This window comes from Rhododendron vialii, chromosome 4a (assembly GCF_030253575.1).
Source record: "Rhododendron vialii isolate Sample 1 chromosome 4a, ASM3025357v1".
Classification (NCBI taxonomy): Eukaryota; Viridiplantae; Streptophyta; class Magnoliopsida; order Ericales; family Ericaceae; genus Rhododendron; species Rhododendron vialii.
The window spans coordinates 8793227-8810569 of NC_080560.1; the positions used below are offsets into that span (position 1 = coordinate 8793227).

The 17343-nt window shown below is 41.2% G+C and overlaps 3 protein-coding genes across 4 annotated transcripts; 2 read left to right on the forward strand and 1 right to left on the reverse strand.

Moving 5' to 3' along the window:
- On the reverse strand, window positions 1-2733 carry LOC131323082 (uncharacterized). The gene has a single exon (XM_058354701.1). It carries the CDS (start codon window positions 1969-1971, stop codon window positions 424-426), a length of 1548 nt encoding a protein of 515 aa, XP_058210684.1. The 5' UTR covers window positions 1972-2733; the 3' UTR covers window positions 1-423.
- Window positions 2734-5770: 3037 nt separating this feature from the next.
- Window positions 5771-10198, forward strand: LOC131323627 (CRS2-associated factor 2, mitochondrial). The gene is made up of 6 exons (XM_058355478.1): window positions 5771-6422; window positions 7541-7668; window positions 7769-7994; window positions 8070-8197; window positions 8920-9036; window positions 9730-10198. Exons 1-6 carry the CDS (start codon window positions 5771-5773, stop codon window positions 9730-9732), a joined length of 1254 nt encoding a protein of 417 aa, XP_058211461.1. The 3' UTR covers window positions 9733-10198.
- Window positions 10199-11079: 881 nt separating this feature from the next.
- LOC131323084 (BTB/POZ domain-containing protein At3g22104-like) lies at window positions 11080-15849 on the forward strand. Of its 2 annotated transcripts, none has more exons than XM_058354702.1 (3): window positions 11080-11700; window positions 13536-14627; window positions 14950-15849. In XM_058354702.1, the coding sequence occupies exons 1-3, from the start codon at window positions 11638-11640 to the stop codon at window positions 15403-15405; spliced, it is 1611 nt and encodes a 536-aa protein (XP_058210685.1). In that variant the 5' UTR covers window positions 11080-11637; the 3' UTR covers window positions 15406-15849. The 2 variants fall into 2 exon arrangements, with proteins under 2 accessions (XP_058210685.1, XP_058210686.1); XM_058354703.1 differs by having other exon boundaries at window positions 11108-11700; window positions 13558-14627.
- Window positions 15850-17343: the final 1494 nt, after the last annotated feature.

Here is a 17343-nt window from a genome sequence, read left to right on the forward strand (position 1 = left end):
CTTTAAAACATTCCGAAGTACCAAAAAAAATAATTAACTTTAAAACTCTAATATACTCCTACTTATAAGTAATCCCACCACAAAATCATCAACATCCAAAAACCAAAATCAAAGCAAGCTTTCCAAAATCCTAAACTCTGATCCGCACGCGCACAACACGTGCCTCTGTCTCTTGTCATCTACCAAATACACACATTTTACTCCCGAACAAAATTTAAAAAACAGCGTGGAAAATCAACATTTTCTTGAGAGAACAAGCTTTTCAAAAATCCCAAGTCCTGATCCACGCGTGCACAACACGTGCCTCTATTTCATCTACCAAAAAAGGAGGAACAAAATAAAAGAATAAAAAAAAAAAGGGCGTCGAAAATTTTAAATATCCATTAGAGAACCTGTACCTGTAGTTAGCTAGCGATGGAGCATTCAACTGATCAACGAAGGATTCCACCCCAACTGTTGATACAGAGCCTTCCTCTCAGCAACCTTCTTCATAGTCACCAACTGTTCGACCGAGTAAACACACAAGCCTTTCGAGTACAGCATCGTCTGGACCCCGGGCGAGTTCACCATCACCTGAAGCAGCTGCTGCCTGTTCAACCTCCCCAATCCTCCAAACACGTTCACAGCACCATTGCCTGCAGGGTTTCGAGTCGAAAAACTCGAATCCACAGGCATCGACCGGAGAACGCTAACCTGCGCCTGGAGGAACTTGACGTACTTGTACGCCTCCTCCAGCATCGTCGCCCTGTCCATCTTCTTGTCCCACGGCAGCAGCTTCTGCAAGCAACTCGTCTTCTCGCTTATCCTCTGCCTCCTCTTCCTCGCCTTCATCAGTTCAATCTCCGGCGGGATCGAACCGGTAAAGTAGCTATTATTACTTGTCGCCGGCGAGAGAGATTTGACTCGTTTTTTAGGCAACTCGGTGAGTCCGAAGCTGTCGTGAACCGGCTCAAGCGAAAGAAGGCTCGGGAGTTTCCCGAACCTCGAATCAAACACTACAGAGTTCGAGCCGGAGGTTTTGGTTATAAAATCGAACGGTGGCTCAGTCGAAACGAGTTCGCCTAAAGATTCATAGTCCATCAGTTCGTATTTCGGCACTTCGAGCTTCACGTCGACATATTCAACGGATTTGTCGATAGACGGAGCCACCGGCAAAGCTCCGTAACCGCATTCGAGCGACTGCAGCAGATACTTCTCGTCGCTGATGCTCAGAAACGACGACGTCTGAGCTTTCATGGCAGGTAGTTGACTGAATCTCGAATCAAACTCTCTAGAGACTGGACTGGAGCTTTTCGATATGAAATCGAACGGCAGCTCAGTCGAAACGACGTCGCTGACCGATTCATAGTCCACCGTTTCGTATTTCGGCATTTTCAGCTTGTCATTCGCGTAGTCGACGTACTTGAGTTTCGAATCTTTGACGACGTCGTAACCATAAGCCACCGGTAGAGTTCCATAACCGTATTTTTCCAGCGACTGCAGCACGTACATCTCGTCGCTGAGGCTCAGAAACGTTGACGTCTGAGAGTTCATGCCAGGTAGCTGACTGAACGTCGAATCGAACTCTCGAGAGACTGAACCGGAGCTTTTAGACAAGAAATCGAACGGCGGCTCAGTGACGTCGGTGACCGATTCGTAGTCCAACGTGTCATATTTTGGCGCTTTGAGCTTCTCGTCGGCGTATCCGACGGACTTCAGTTTCCAATCCCCGACGACGTCGTAAGACTCATAACCACAAGCCACCGGATCGACCGACGGAGCCGCCGGCACAGCTCCGTAACCGTATTCCACCGACTGCAACAGATACTTCTCGTCGCTCAGAAACGACTTCGACGTCTGAGCGTTCATAGCAGAAGAGTACAACGCGCTGATGCAGGCGTCGTCTGCGGTCGTACCAATGAACGCCGGCGCCGAGTAATCGTCGTCCGAACTCTCTCCTCCCAAAAGCAATGCTTGGAAACCTCTCTCCATTTCCTCAGAACAAATTCCTAAACGCTACAGTAAAGATAATGCCATACGTGTATGCATATATATGGAGAGAGAGAGAGAGAGAGAGAGAGAGGGGTTGGAATCCGTGGGGCGGCGAGGGTGTAAAGTGGTTACAGACGTTACGGGCGTTAGGACACGTGGCGCGTGAGTATTGGTTGTCTGAGGTAGTACAAATGCCTGAATCGTTTGGGCTGGGCGCGGCAAAAAGTAGTAACCGACAAGTGCCGGTTATCGACCTGTTCGTTTTTTGTTTTTGTCGGTTTCTTCCATTCTCTGGGGACGATTCAGGTGCCGGGAAAAGGTAACTTTTCCGTTTTGGGCGTATTTGATTGAATTTAGGAGAGAGAGAGAGTTGGATGATTATACGCCGTTGGATGGGGAAGGGGGAGTTTGATCGGACGGGTGGTGTGAGGAGATTGGAACGGGGTTTTGATTTGGCGTGTGGTGGGCACGTGGTTGGGATTTTTGAACTGGTTGTCGGGGAATCAGAATTGGAAGGGGGAGGGGTGACGTGGGAGTTGTTGGAATTGGGACAGGATTGTTATCGAAATGACAGGTATGCCCTCGTGAAGAACTCGTTGTCTTCTGAACGCTGATGGGGTAATTAGGAAATTTGCATCACAGGATGAGATTTGATCAGCAGAAGGGGAATGATATTTTGTTGGGCGTGGGTTTTATGTGCCCTGGCCTTCTTGTCGGTAGCAGTACAGTTTGATGAGTTGTCCCTGGGAGGAAATGATGAGAACAAATCGGGTATAGTCTACATGGTATTCTGCAGTTCATTCGAGCCGTCTAAGCGTATTTTGAATGACTTAGATTTGAATCGTTCAAAATACGATTTGCACTGGATATTACCACATGATACTCAAATTGCAAACAAAAACTTCTCCAAATACACAATTGTCCCATCAAATTGCAGTATTTATAGAGATTACAATTTTTTTCCCCATTTTTTAAGGCACTTCTGAGTTTTGAGTATCTACATTTCCAATTTTTCATATTTAATTCATTTTTCAAGGGTAATGGGAAAGGTATTAGGGACAGGAGAGCAAATCTAACGGCTCGTTTGGCAGGTGGATATAATTTTGGTATGATGAAATAGAAAGGTGGATATTATAGGGGAAAATTAGTTAAGAAAGATAGATTAACTAAGGGAGGATTTGTTCAGTAGTTAAAAAGGATGGATAAGAATGGGTAAATGTATAAATGATGTAAGAGTTTACTTAGGTACCTCTTGTGAAAAGACAGAGGGTACGCAGGTAGGTCTTCTTAATACTATGAATGGATCTTAGTTTGTCTGTCAATTATGTTTATCCCACTAAGGCCCATATCCCCTCCCTTCTCTACCCACCGAACGGGCTGCACGGTTGGTGATGTGTCCATAATTTTGTCTGTCCCTCTCAAAATGGAAAACAAAACATAAACAAGTTCATCTTTGCTATGTTTTTTTCCCCTCAAATTTAGTTTTGAGGTGGTTTAATTAGAGTCACGGGTCTGAGGTTAGGACTAATGGGTCATGTTTTGACTATCAAGAAACCCAAAATGGAGATGGGTATTCTTCACAAGTGTAATCACTTTCAACATTCACAAATCTGGTCCAGTTAGCTCTTTTTATGCATCACAGGATGCCCCAGGGTCAACTTGAAAAGTGAAAACCCTCACTTTTATCAATTCTTCAGTAGTCCTAGATGCTTTATCAAATGGGTTTGGCAGAACAAGCAATTGGGTAATAGGTACATCAGAACTGAGGAAATGGAGGAGTTTGGAATAAGGGTTCCTCCTGGGTCAACACTACTTTTCCCCTAGTGAAGATTCAGTTTTCATTGAGGATATAGGTTTGGAGGCGAAGAACTTGATTGTGTTCAATGGAACATGCATGGGTAAAGGCATAGAGGGTGTACAACGAGAACCCTTGGTTGAAGGCTTTGCCTCATTTGAAGTTGGATTTGGATTACACCAACTTACTTTTGAAACTTGAAAGCTCCGATGGAGTTCCCTATCTTTGAAGAAAAGGAGAGGTATGGGGATTTTGTATATAGAGAAAGAGCTACCAAGTCGTCCAAAGACCAAGGACACAAGAGAGAAGTAAGCATGGGAAGAAGCAAAAATCCTAAAAAAAAAACATATCTCGAAGTCTCAAACACAGTGCGCTTCCCAGTTCCTCCTTCGTTTGGTGAAAGTGATATCACCAACAGACGTGAGAGAATCGATCGTCTTCAATTTCAGGGCAAAACGTGAGAGAATCGATCGTCCGTTGGTTCGTTTGAATCATTCTTCGTTTTTTCTTCATTTATATTTTTTTTGTTTGATGGTGAGACGGTTAGAGAAAGGTTTTGAATTACAGACCTTTCAGATCTCTTATTTACAAAAAGGCCACCGAGCATTTTTTGGGCTCTTACTGGATCCGTATGGGCCACAACAGGTTTTTAATTGGAATGAGTCTTTTTTTTTTTTTTTTTTTCCATCTATAGGGCCAAAAAAGACTTCTACTCAAGCCCAAATAGAGAGATTAGTAGAGTGCCCCTAAAATTTGATATTTTTGGGATGTCCAAGACCCAGGCCTCTTGGGCCTTGGGATTGGGCCGGCCCTGTTTGGATAAGATGATGAGCTTTGTATGGTGAAGTGAGGACTCAGCCGAAGGCTGGGTGTTTGTCTACGACTGAGAGCATTGTGTATGCACTGAAGGCTGTAGGTGATGAAACTGATCAAACTTATGGGTTGGACAATCTATTGGATGTTTTTGAGTCCATGACCAAAGGTGGTGTATGAATGAAAAGATTATGGCAAATCTCCCTCTCATGACTTCTTTAGTTCCCTTTTCAGCCGAGTTATGCGCTTAACTCAGTTGATTCAATTACATTGAGTTACAACAAATGGTTGCTAGAGAAATTGGATCTCTAGCTCTTGATTATATTTGGTAATAATAAAACCTCTGTGTAAACTTTCTTGGTTGGGGCTTGTGTTGTGTCAATGCATTATGTATGTTATTGGGTCTAGTTTGGACCATTTGTGAGCACTTTTGGACTCACAATAACGATCAGAACCATTCTCTCTTTAGAGCTCATTGAGAACATTGAATACGTCAATAGTCACATTGATTATATATCGTTTAATATGATATCGAAATGTATTAGATTTGTAAGAAAAAAAATGTGCAATACTGGATTACAATCCATTTGATACAATTATTTGAAAATCAATGCATTTCGATATTTTTTTAACGATATCCTATCAACATGATTTTTGACGTGTTTAATATTCTCAACGAGTTTTAAACAAGGGTTCCGATCATTATTGTGAGCCGGGGAAGAGCCACATATAGTCCAAAGCTGGACCGGACCAGATGGAGGGTGAGACTGGACTAAGGGTCATCATTTAGCCCGAAGGCCCACGACCCGCCCAAAGCCTGCCCGGCCCGCCGGGCTTTTACCCGGCCTGAGCCCGTAGTTTGTAATAGGCGGGCTCGGGCCTATGAATTTTTACTCGGCCAGCCCGTAGGCCCGGCCCTTGAGCCCGCCCGTGGTACCCGCCCAAAAGCCTGCCAACGGGCTCGCCTATTAGCCCAAAATCCTTCAAAACCCTTTCTTTTTTTCCTTGGCTTAGTTTTGCCTAAGGAAATTTAAGCCAGCTCGTTGGTCCGCCCGGCCCACCAATTGGGCTAGTCCGTGGGCTTCAATTTATGGTAGATAACCTGACCTGCCAAAAGAAAAAGCCCGGTCGGCCCGACCCGTGGGCTTGGTAGCAGCTTGACGGGCTGGCCCGGCCCGGCCCGATCCGATGATGACCCTTAGACTGGACCAGATCCTCTCCCCCTTTTTACCGAAGCAGGGGGGATCCCGTACACGGTCTGACAGACTGAAGAGGCCGATGCTAAAGCTCCTTCCATGGCGTCGTTCACCTCATCTAACCCTTACCCTAATCCCAAACACCTCCTGCCCCATAATCCACCCACCATTCGTCTACACCTCTCGTTTCCTAACAAATTCCCACTCCCACTCCCTCTCCCTCTCCCTCTCCGACGACCTCCATGACCCTCCATTTTCACCCATCTCCAAAACTCTAATAACTCCCCAAACCAACTCCACCAACAAGAACAACAAAAAACAGAAGATTACCCCCAACGGCTCCAAAAAAGCCCAGGTTTTCCCTTTAAAGTCCGATTTGCCCTTCGACTTCAGATACTCCTACTCCGAGGCCAACCCTTCGGTTGAGCCCATCGCGTTTCGTGAACCGCCAAGGTTCTCTCCCTTCGGCCCTGGCCGGCTCGACCGGAAATGGACCGGAACTTGTGCTCCGGCTGAGAAAGGTGTTGATTTTGCGAAGGTAGTGGAAGAGCGGAATGCGGTTCTTGGTGAACCGCTGGCGGAGGAGGAAGCCGATGAGCTTGTGGAACGGTATCGGCATAGTGATTGTTCTCGGCAGATTAATTTGGGTACTTCTCTGTTTCTTTTTGTTGATGTGTATTTCTTTCGTGTACCTGTTTTTCTGTAGGAGTATTATCTTTGGTTTATGCTTTTTTTAATAAGGTAAATCTTATGAATTGTGTGAGACTGAATTCTACGCAGGTTTCGTTTTCTTTGTAGTTTTCGTTAGTTGCTATTGGGATTTACGTGGGTTTGCTATTCTGATTGGATTCCTGGACAATGTTTACTCACTCAATTGGTATGAACTGGAATTGTATTCAGCTGAGGGAAGAAGAAAATGAAATGATCAATGAATATTGTGTGTGTGTGTGTGTGTGTGAGAGAGAGAGAGAGAGAGAGAGAGAGAGAGAGAGAGAGGTGTGCAATATTAAGTCACAGAGTTGGTAGCTGTGAACTTCCGCTCTCAATTTCAACACAACTTAACTAGCCTTAATCCCAACTTTAGGGAGTTCTCACTGTATTTGTTTCCACCATATCATTGTAGAGAAGCTATGTTACATGAACTTGGATGCAAGTATCGGGTGTGGGTGCAAGTCCAAGCATCAGACCTTCCTAAACTTAAATCTTAGGATACGTGGATATGTGTCCCCAACTCGGGTACGGGTACGGGGACATGTTCTGAACTATTGTTTGTATTATATATTGCATAATTTTCTCAGATTATGTACCTTAAACTATGTTTACAAATGTATTTAAACAATAAAGGGTTAAAAAAAAAATTAAATTTTTGCTTTTTCCCTATTTCATGTCTATGTGAAATATTCGAAATATCGCTTTTCTGGCTAATTTGATATTTCTTTTCCGTAAGTACGTATCTTAACAATTAGAGGACCCGAGTATCCAAAAGGATACGAGTGTCGGACACATCGACACAGGTACTTGAGCCAAAATGAAGGATCCATGTAACATAGTAGAGAAGTGTCATTTGGGTGTTATGCTCTTGAGAACAATGTACTTTTTTCATATAAATGTAAGGAGTGGGGAAAATGATTGCTGGATCTACGCCAGTATGCTCCAATTGTACTTGATCATGTAGTTAGATCGGGAAGCAAAAACAATGATACTTCATTAGGCTTAAGCTCTTTCATTTCCAAATAAATGCTGATTCGTACTAATTTTCCTTCAGGAAATGGGGGTGTTACGCACAACATGATCGAAGACATCCACAACCACTGGAAGCGTGCTGAAGCAGTGAGGATCAAGTGCTTAGGTGTGCCAACTCTGGACATGGACAATGTGTGTTTCCACCTTGAGGTTTGAACTTGGAACTGGTCTTTCTATCCTGGGTGAGAAACATTTTTCCTGTTTTGGGTTTTGATCTTTATGGGCTGAAAATGTAGTCGTGTCTCTGTAGGATAAATCTGGTGGGAAAGTTATCTATCGGCACATAAATATTCTCCTATTATACCGGGGTCGAAACTATGACCCCAAGAAGAGACCAGTCATTCCTTTGATGTTGTGGAAGCCATATGCACCAATATATCCAAAGCTTGTCAAGAATGTTGCTGATGGTCTTTCGTTTGAAGAAACCAAGGAAATGAGGAACAGAGGACTGAATGCCCCTCCTTTGATGAAACTTAGTAAGTAAACGTGATTTTTCAGAACATTATGCAGGTACTTGCTTCAATGCTTACTTTTCACTTATATGCCTGCAGCTAGGAATGGTGTTTATGTGAATGTAGTGGAGAGAATGAGGGAAGCATTTGAGACTGAAGAGGTTGTACGATTAGACTGCGCCCATGTGTTTACAAGTGACTGCAAGAAGATGGGTGTAAAGTTAAGGGTAAGACTTGTTCTCCATCACAACCAAGTTTTTAGTCTCATAATGTCGCTACGACTTTATCATTCCCCTATTCTGGTGTCATTGTAGGACTTGGTACCTTGTGTCCCCATCTTGTTCAAGGATGATCAGATTGTACTGTGGAGGGGAAAGAAAGATCTAGAACAGCACTCAAGCTCATCGGTAGAACCCACAGGTCTGCAGGCAAACTGATGAGTCTTTGGGTATTTGGGTTAGGTTTCGAAATAGCCAAACCAGGTTCAAGATGTACATTGGTCTAGTTACGACTGGGCTGCCAGACAAGAGGAGGGTTCCAATGCATATGGGTACCTGTGGCTGATTTATGCCTTTACCACAACCTGTAGTTACAAGATGCCTGGCCAGTTCGCTGGACCCTTACTGTTGAGCTCGTGGTACATGGTAGGATGCTCAAACCTGGTAAAGAGTGATGAGGGTCGGTTTTGGCATGTGGTGATTATGTTGTTTGCAGGCAGTGGCAGTTTTTTTGTTTGTAATATGTAACCGATCCCACCAACTACAACCTTAGGTTGCGCGGCCGCACCATATACCAGAGGCCTCTTCCATATCTATTTCGCTCAAGCATTTGCTTTTAGAGGATAGTGGTCCAAGGAATTTTTCTCTTACTGAAAGTCGAACTGGAGACGGTACTTATGAGACACGTGTATGTTCCTTACCACTTAGAGCTATAACCGTTTGGTTTGCAGACAAAGGAAGTTGAGTATGCATACTTGAGTTCCAGACAAAGGAGAAAAGAGAAAGGAAGGACTAACATGTATTATGGGGCCTACCCTGGATATGGGAATTATGAACAGCCACAGCAGGTAAAAGAATGTTATAAACTTTTGCTCTTGCGGAATTCGATTTTGCAATTAGAGATGGTATGAACTTGCAAAGCGTGGGTGATCAATTGCCAGAACATTTACCTTCTTGTTAGTTACTAGACTTCATCCAAGAATATCTTTGTTGTTTATGATCTTTTTGGGCACCTCTTCTTATTTACGCAGTCATAACATTTTGATTAGCTCAAGACGTATAGTTTCGTATATTAAGCTGTTGCTATGATGATACAAGGTTGTTACCCCTTTGCTTTTCACCAGTTCACCTAGCAATCAGCAAATGTGCAGTCTTTTTCTCCTTTTTTTCAATGAAAATTATTTATGCATATCCGTTAGTGACTGCAACTGCCTTACGGACCATGTTGCATGGTAAATCTGGCTCTAGAATCTGGTTGGTCTTGTAGCCTGATAGCAGAAATTACTGAAACCATTGACCCCAAGATTGATTGATTGATCTTCATGGCTTGGATTGGGTTTAAAAGACAACCCTATGGAGTCAAAAAAGAAGATTGAAAAAGAAAGAAAGAATTATGTAGAGCTCCATCATGTTATTAGCTTCAAGGCAATCGTGGTCACCTGCATCTGTATCTGACATTCATGTATTGGTTCTGTGATTATGTTGACATGATTATGATATGCACAAGGTAAAATGTCATGGTTGTGTTTCTCTCTTCTCAGTGATCTGTTGCCGCCCATAGAGAAGCGGAGCGCTGTTGATGGGTCCATTTGATTCATGTTTGACCTAGTTAGCTGCAAGTCACCCAGTCATAATCAATGTTGCTGTGATTTAATGGTGCTTGTTTGTGGAGTTAGCGCGCGCAGAGAATTTCACTCAGCTTGCATGTTACTATCTCTCTCTTTTGTTGCCCGTGTTTCGTTTTTATCTGTTTGGGATTCTACTGGAGTGTGTTTCCAGTCTATTACGAGTCTATGACAATATTGATGCACTTATACTGTACTAGCGATGAGCTACTAAAACTTATGTAGATTGTGGATTTGGATTAATTATTATCCTCTCTCCTCTGAGTGTGTGGATATTTCTCCACCATGATATAACTCACCGAGTCACCAACAAAGGTACTCACTCTGTAAACCCAATTCTACAAAGCATCTTATACTTTCAGAACCAGGGTCATTCTTTTGAACATTTCAATTTATCTACTGTGATGTGAGTTAAGTTCAACAGTAGTAATTGGCCCTCTCTGTTTTCTTTTGTTTCTTTGTAAGTCATTAAAAAGGTGGTGAACAGAACAAGAATTCACTTTATTTATCACTGGATGACTCATTGTTCATGAATCAGAATTCTAGTTTATCTTCAATCCAAAAATCCCAAGATTCCCAACCGTGCCTTTTTCTCTTCTTTGATCAGTAGATAGATCACTCAATTTACTTGTGAGCAATTCAATGATCGTCAGTGACTGCATGAAATGTTTCTTGGTTAGGTTCCGCTAAGCAAAAGTTTAGCACTTTTTGTTTTTATTTAATTTTTTTTTCGCATTTGTTAGTTCTGTGTTGAACTTTTGTGGATTATTGATTAACGAATTGGGAAAAGTAAAAAGTGGCACTTTTTTAACTTTTTAAACTTAAAAGTGAATATTTCCCAAAACATTTGAGTAGAAGTAAATTTTTTTAGTATTAGTTTAAACTCTAGAATCGAATAATAGCCAATGATTCTTTACTTTCTAGAACAGGGAAGAAATTAAACCAACTGTGTTGTCCAAATTGCGGTCCCAATCTTGTTTATGAGGTCCACTGACACTTTTTCAATGCCTCTATATTCACCAAAAAAGAATACCTCTAAATGACAAAAAACAAATTAAGGCCTCAACCATTTAAGACCCAATTTATATTTTCATTTTTTCCAGGACCACTTTTATTAGAACTATTCAACTAATACGTATTTTACGCAGAGTCCGGGCCGGGCAGAGGAGATGGCGAGTGCCACCCGTGTTTTCAAAAAAATAGTTCTACTTTGGTAAAAGTCGATTTGGTACTTATCCCATATCGAACAATTGGTTAATTTATACATGAAAAATAGAGATTTAAAAAATAAGCTAATCGAATAGCTATTTAAAATTCTCACAAACTATCTTCTGAATAGTTTACTGTACTTTAGTTGGCAGTTATGCCAGAGAAAGATTAGAGGGCACTCTACAGCTCATTGCCCTTTTATATTACTCCATTTGTTTTGATAGGCAATTTTTATTTATTTATCTCTGTACCCTTTTATATTATTGTATACATATATACATGCATACACATGTAGATTAGTGTGATTCCTCTGCCCTCATACCGTTGCTTCACGCACACTGTTGTCATTCTACACCAGTTGGGAACCACTTCCTGCTCCAAATTGACTTACCATTTGCAGAACTTAAAGTTGCCCTCCTTCTGTTTGTCTTTTGGCCCATCTCAGTATATTGGCTTCTTCTTCTTCCTTTAACCTTCCCCTTCTCATTCCTTCTAATCTCACCTCTGCCTGTGACCCTGTGCTGGGTTGCTGATCTTTTCTCAACATCCTTTGCTACTATTCCCAACAAAGGATCTGGTTTTGAGGTGGGTTTTGGGTTTTCTTCAATTGGGCTCATGGTTGTCTGTTGTGACCTTGAAGTGGAGGTCAATGGGGAAGAGATCTTCGTTCTGGACAAGGTAAATTCTCTGCTCTTGGCCTCTGTTTGCTTGTTGTTTGTCGTTGTGAAGAAGCAGTTTTTTTTTTTTTTTTGGTCTTCTTTCTGTCTCCAAAATTAAATCTTGTTCTTCATTTGTTCACTGTAGTTTGGTCGTCTCTTGTGATCTTGGTTTTATCATGTCCCAAGAATTCTTCTTTTCCTCTCTGTTTGGCTGCTGGGATTACTGTGAATAGGAAAGGGTAAAATTTTTTCTTGGCCTCTAGAAATTAAGAACCCTCCTCAAATGATCCCAGTTTGGCTTAGAGCATGTCCAGCATTTACCTATAATTCTGCTTAAATTTGAGTAAAAGCTTTATTTGATATGAAGCACTCTCATAGATTAAACTGAATCTAATAAGCATAAGTAAGCTTTATTAATGGCATAGTTATAAATTTACGAGACACAAAATAGTCTTCTCAAATTCGAGGAAGGATTTGAGTATCGTTTAATTTGAGTAAACCTCACTTTGATATAAGTTTGAGTCATGTAGTAGAGTTATTTGGAGGCATATTTACTCAAATTTTGAGTTCAAGTGAAAAAAAGTTTAGAGCTGGAGAAGCCCTTGGTTGGAACTACCTCCCACCTATTGGAAACCTACATTTCTTTTGACATGCTAGAAAATGCAGATATTATATATAAGAAAATAGTACAATAAAAGGGGACACTATTGGTCCAAAAATACAGAAACAATAACTAAAAACAACAAATAACAACAACAAAACCAAAAAAGAAAAGCCGCTTGGAACCACGACGTCGGAGCCGGACCCATCGAATACACTTGTGAAGAGGGGTTTGAGAGGCCGAAGTTGAGAAGCCAGGTATGAACACAGAGCTGGAAAACCTACATTTCTAGAACATAGTTTTGAAAACTTCATTTTCGATTCTTTTGACTTTAATTTCTTTCGTTTGGAAATTTAGGAATAATTGGTTAACACTTATTTGGTTCTTGACATTCTCTTCCATTTGATCTTTGTGACGTGTGAAGTTATTGTCTTTAAATTTCTTTTGTCTTATTCTACCGACCATTTAATTTTCACCTAATTTTCAAAATGTGAGGCTTTCTTAGTTCTCTATCTCAATCACTGGTCTCCATTCCCTCTACCATTTTCACCTCTATACATTTATTGCTGTCAGTTCTGGGATTTCCATTGCCATACCTTTAATTGCAAATCTCTCCTTCTATGAGAGTGACAAAAGGGTTGCCCTCATACTGTTTATTGTCCTTTTTTGGTCCAACGGTCACGGGTGTCCGAGCCAGCTTACGCGTACCTCGACTATTGTCCTCTTAGGGACTAGGGGATTCACAAGAGATTTTTCTCTTGTTGCATGGCCCCTCTAACTCTGGATGTCTGGGTTTACGGCTCATCTTTTAAGGGTTATTTATTGTTGTTCTTTCCCTCCTTTGCTGGGATTATCACCATACATCTTTTCGTGATTCCCCTTCAACAATTTATTGTCTATAACGACCTCTCAGCATTCTTTTGCAGGAATTGGGACAGATCACCTTTTCAGCACTTTCTTTTTCGGATTGTTAAATTCAATGCCTTTGGTGGGCTTTTAAGCACTAGAGGCTCAATTCCTTTAGATAATGATTAAGAATTGGGCATTGTGTTTCCTTTGTTATTGGGATTAGTTATTTAGCTTGAGTTGGTCCCTTTACTTTCCATATTATCCTCGCTTACGCAAATGTATTTGTGTCTGGGTATTCTTTTCCTGGGTTTGCTTCTTTATGTTTTCTCCTTTGTCAACTGTATTTCTGATTCTATATTCAGGATTTTGTCCATCTAAAACTGTTGAGTAATGAACATTTGCAGAAAACAATTTCCTTTTATTCAGGCAGATTAAGTAAGTTAATCGGTAAATCGAGGATTGAGACGCAGGGTCTGAAGGTGATATTCCATGACTTCCCAGGAGGGGCAGAGAGTTTTGAGCTCATGACAAGGTTCTGCTACAACAGTGGCAAATTGCAGATAAATCCCTTAAACCTTACTCCCTTACATTGCGTTGCACATTTCATGGAAATGAACAAAACGGCTTCCGGATCCCTCAATTTACTAGAGCGAACAGAGAAATCTCTTGAAGAGATCAGGTACTGGACATGGTCTGAGCTTTTGGTAGCTTTAAAGCAGTGTCAAGATTTACTTCCGGTTGCAAATTCTTGTAATGTACTTGAAATATACTTGGACTCTCTGGTTGGAAGGCTATCATTGGCCAGTGAAACAAGTCCATGTCCTTCGACTTCTTCACCTGATAGCTTTGACACTCAAAGCTATGAGAGCTTGAAAAGTAGCTCCTTCCGGGCAACATGGTGGTTTGAAGATCTCGTGGCTTTGAACCCTTATTTGATCGAAATGGTAACGAAATCAATGGTTTCGTGGAAATTTGACCATGCCACTATAAGTAGGTTCCTCTTTTATTACCAGAAGTCGAGGTTCATTCGTGCTACTTCTGATGAGAAGCGTGTAATCGCTGAGACTGTAGTCAATATGCTCTCTTTGCTAGATTGGAGTGCAATTTCTTGCAAGAGTTTGTTTGGGATCCTTAGGGTTGCTCTGAGTTTGAACATAAGCAAATTAGTTAGGTACAAGTTAGAGAGTATGATCGGTTCCCAGATGGATCAAGCAACTCTAGATAATTTACTCGTCCCACCTCAAGCCGGAGTAAACTACCTATATGATGTAAATCTGGTGCTGAGTTTTGTTAAGTCGTTTGTTGGGCAAGGACTATGTTGTGTGCCTTTGGTACGATTGAAGAAAGTTGCTGGCTTGATGGATTTGTACATAGCAGAAGTAGCACCGGATCCATGTTTGAAACCGTCGAAGTTTTTGTATCTAGTTACCGCCTTGCCAGATTATGCCAGAGAGAATTATGATGCAATCTACCATGCCATGGACATGTATCTAGAGGTACTACTATTGCTCTTGCTTTCATTATATGGTCTTGAACTGTTTATTCAAGAAATATTCTTGTTATCCATTCACCTTATATCTAAATACTGGATCATAAAAAAGACAGTTGAGAAATCAGAAACTGAAAGCAGTTTATTATATGCAATTTCTGCATTCAAAAGAAAATAGTGTTCTTCCTCTATATCGATCAGTATGTATAGTCTGATTTTTAACGTTTATAACCCTAGTGGTCAATCTGAAGGTTTCACGACATTTTTAGTTATGTAACTCATATCCTTGATCTTGTTTCTTCATTTTCGCTGTGTTGATCTTTTTACAGGTCCATGCAGCACTATCTGAAGAGGAAAAAGTAAATGTGTGTTATGGACTGAATTATGAGAAACTCTCCTCAGAAGTCTACAAACACCTAACTCAGAACAAGAAATTCCCATCAAAATCAGCAGTCCAAACTCTCATCTCTCCACAGTGCAATCTCAAAAGCTTGCGCGGAGGGACGGACCATCGAGAGCCCTTTATCGACTCATCACGTAGTTTTGCAGAAATTGATATCAAGGGAAAGAAAGATGAGGCTTGTGAACAAATTGTGCTTTATGCGAGAAAGCTTGATCTCCCGGCTGAAAACGAGAAGCTCAGAGCAAATTTGCAAGGCATGCAATGGAGGGTTGCGGAGTTGGAAAAACTTCGTGCGAAAATGCAAAACCAAATGACAAAGATGTTGAAATCAAGATCATCAAGCCACAGAAACGGTAGATCCTTGCCTAGGCTTTGTTCATGATGGGCACTTCTCATTCAGGATTATTCTTCATGTTTATTTCACGGCAGTGTTCGGATCTTTGATTTATGGAGGAGTTTCGTGGAACGAAATGAAAATGCAAGGAAACACAGCATCGAGTCGTGGAGAGGAATCTCACGTCTTTTTCGTTTCTCTTCGCAAAATACTTCGAACACAGATTTCACGGGATAGATGTCTACTCCTCTAGCCGAAGCAAATCCAAGATCCGACTGCAGCCTACATGTTTTTGCACATAGCATGAGAAATTTTTTTTTGATCGAGTTCTTGTTTTTGTTTCTGTTTTTTCGTGAGTTTTTAGCAGTTCTTTCTTTCTCATCTGTAACATTAATAATGGATATGTTGAGAGCCTTATCTATTCTACAGGAATTGAAACGTTGGATAGCTGTACATAAATCATAAAGAGGAAAAAGGCTGTTTGTTCTTTAATGATCTGTTTTTTTTTTGGGTGCGTAGAACTTTTTTGTGTTCTTTTACTATCTGTTTCTTCTTTTTGTGGTGTGTACTGTGTTGTCTGAAAGCATCAATGAGGTTAAGTCCCTTTCCATGTCACTCTCATAGTCTCATGTCGAGGCAATCAATAATGCAAGTTGGCTGGATATGGCAAGCACATAAATTGGATGAAGTACGATTAAGATCTCGTGTATTGTTGGCCTTCTTGAGATTCGAACATGCGACCTCATGATCAAGTACTCATTGCTTTCTCATGCCCACTTTGCCGACCCCTCGGGGTTCTTTGATGTGCTGTTGTAATACATTTATCTTGAGAAAAATGGATTTCAAATACACCGCAACACTGGACTGAAATCTATTGTTCTCATGCAATGGATCAATCAGGACAAGTTTTACGAGGTCTACAAAATGAATAATCCTGATTGTTGAAATAAGTCCGCGCAAATAAATTTAGGGACTAGAGAGGTCCTGTGGAGCAATGCTCCTGAGCATAAACTAACTTATTTCTCCTAGCGAGGATTCAATCTAATTCAAAGACTGCAATTATTGTTCATACTTCAAACAGGACGATACCAAAATGGAGAGGATTCCAAATTTTCTCAACGAGCAATGTTAGGGACAGGGTACATGAAAATAGTGAATTGGGTCCCCTATGCGTGTTGGCCCATCCGGACCGTCCATTCTCGGCAATGGACGGCTCAGATTTCATTTCGGCCGTCCATCCTTTCACTGCCGAGATAAAATCTGAATCGTCCATTGCCGAGCATAGATAGTTCGGATGGGGCCAACACGCATGTTGTCTCCTAAGGTAGAGTAAAAAATTACCCAATTCCACAACGACGGGCCATTCGAGCATCGGTTGACTTACCGCGTCGACTGTTTTCCGTTGACATTAATTGTGTGGCAGAATTCACACAAAAATGGCAGAGTAAAAAATTACTGAGTTTATATACTGAAAAAAAGGAAGAAGATGGTAATCCAAATGGGGTTTGTTCCAGAGTCGGTTGTTAACCTAAATACTGTGCTTCTATTATTACTCCCTCCGTTCCTAAATAAGTGTCCGGCGCGCAAACTTAGACCTTACAAAAGATGCATGTTTTTCGTTAAAAAATCTAATTTTTTTTCACTATCTGATTGAATTCATTGCTATCTATTGAATTGTGAAAAATTTGATTTGTTTAGGTTTGCGCGTCTGACACTTTAGGGACGGAGGAAGTAATAATTACTCCATTTTCATTGGGAACTCTTATAAAAATTGATAATGTACGTAGTAGTAGAATACTTTTTGGGTTCGTTTTTTAAATAACGAAAGATACAAAGTTCAAGAAAGGCATCTCGCTTACACGCCACTCTTGTCGTCCTACTTTCAAAATCTAACGGTTCAGGTCAGTATATTATACAATGATAGAAAATTATAGAGCCGGTAAACAAGTTCTTTATTGTAGCAATCAATCGCGATCGTCCAAAAAT

What these genes read in the sequence shown, in the direction of transcription:
- LOC131323082 (XM_058354701.1), bottom strand. Translation starts at nt 1,971, where the DNA reads ATGGAGAGAGGTTTCCAAGCATTGCTTTTGGGAGGAGAGAGTTCGGAC.
- LOC131323627 (XM_058355478.1), top strand. Translation starts at nt 5,771, where the DNA reads ATGACCCTTAGACTGGACCAGATCCTCTCCCCCTTTTTACCGAAGCAG. An exon ending in TTCTCGGCAGATTAATTTGG is followed by an intron (nt 6,423 to 7,540) that starts GTACTTCTCTGT and finishes ATTTTCCTTCAG; the next exon opens with GAAATGGGGGTGTTACGCAC. An exon ending in ATGTGTGTTTCCACCTTGAG is followed by an intron (nt 7,669 to 7,768) that starts GTTTGAACTTGG and finishes GTGTCTCTGTAG; the next exon opens with GATAAATCTGGTGGGAAAGT.
- LOC131323084 (XM_058354702.1), top strand. Translation starts at nt 11,638, where the DNA reads ATGGTTGTCTGTTGTGACCTTGAAGTGGAGGTCAATGGGGAAGAGATC. An exon ending in AGATCTTCGTTCTGGACAAG is followed by an intron (nt 11,701 to 13,535) that starts GTAAATTCTCTG and finishes GAACATTTGCAG; the next exon opens with AAAACAATTTCCTTTTATTC. An exon ending in CCATGGACATGTATCTAGAG is followed by an intron (nt 14,628 to 14,949) that starts GTACTACTATTG and finishes ATCTTTTTACAG; the next exon opens with GTCCATGCAGCACTATCTGA.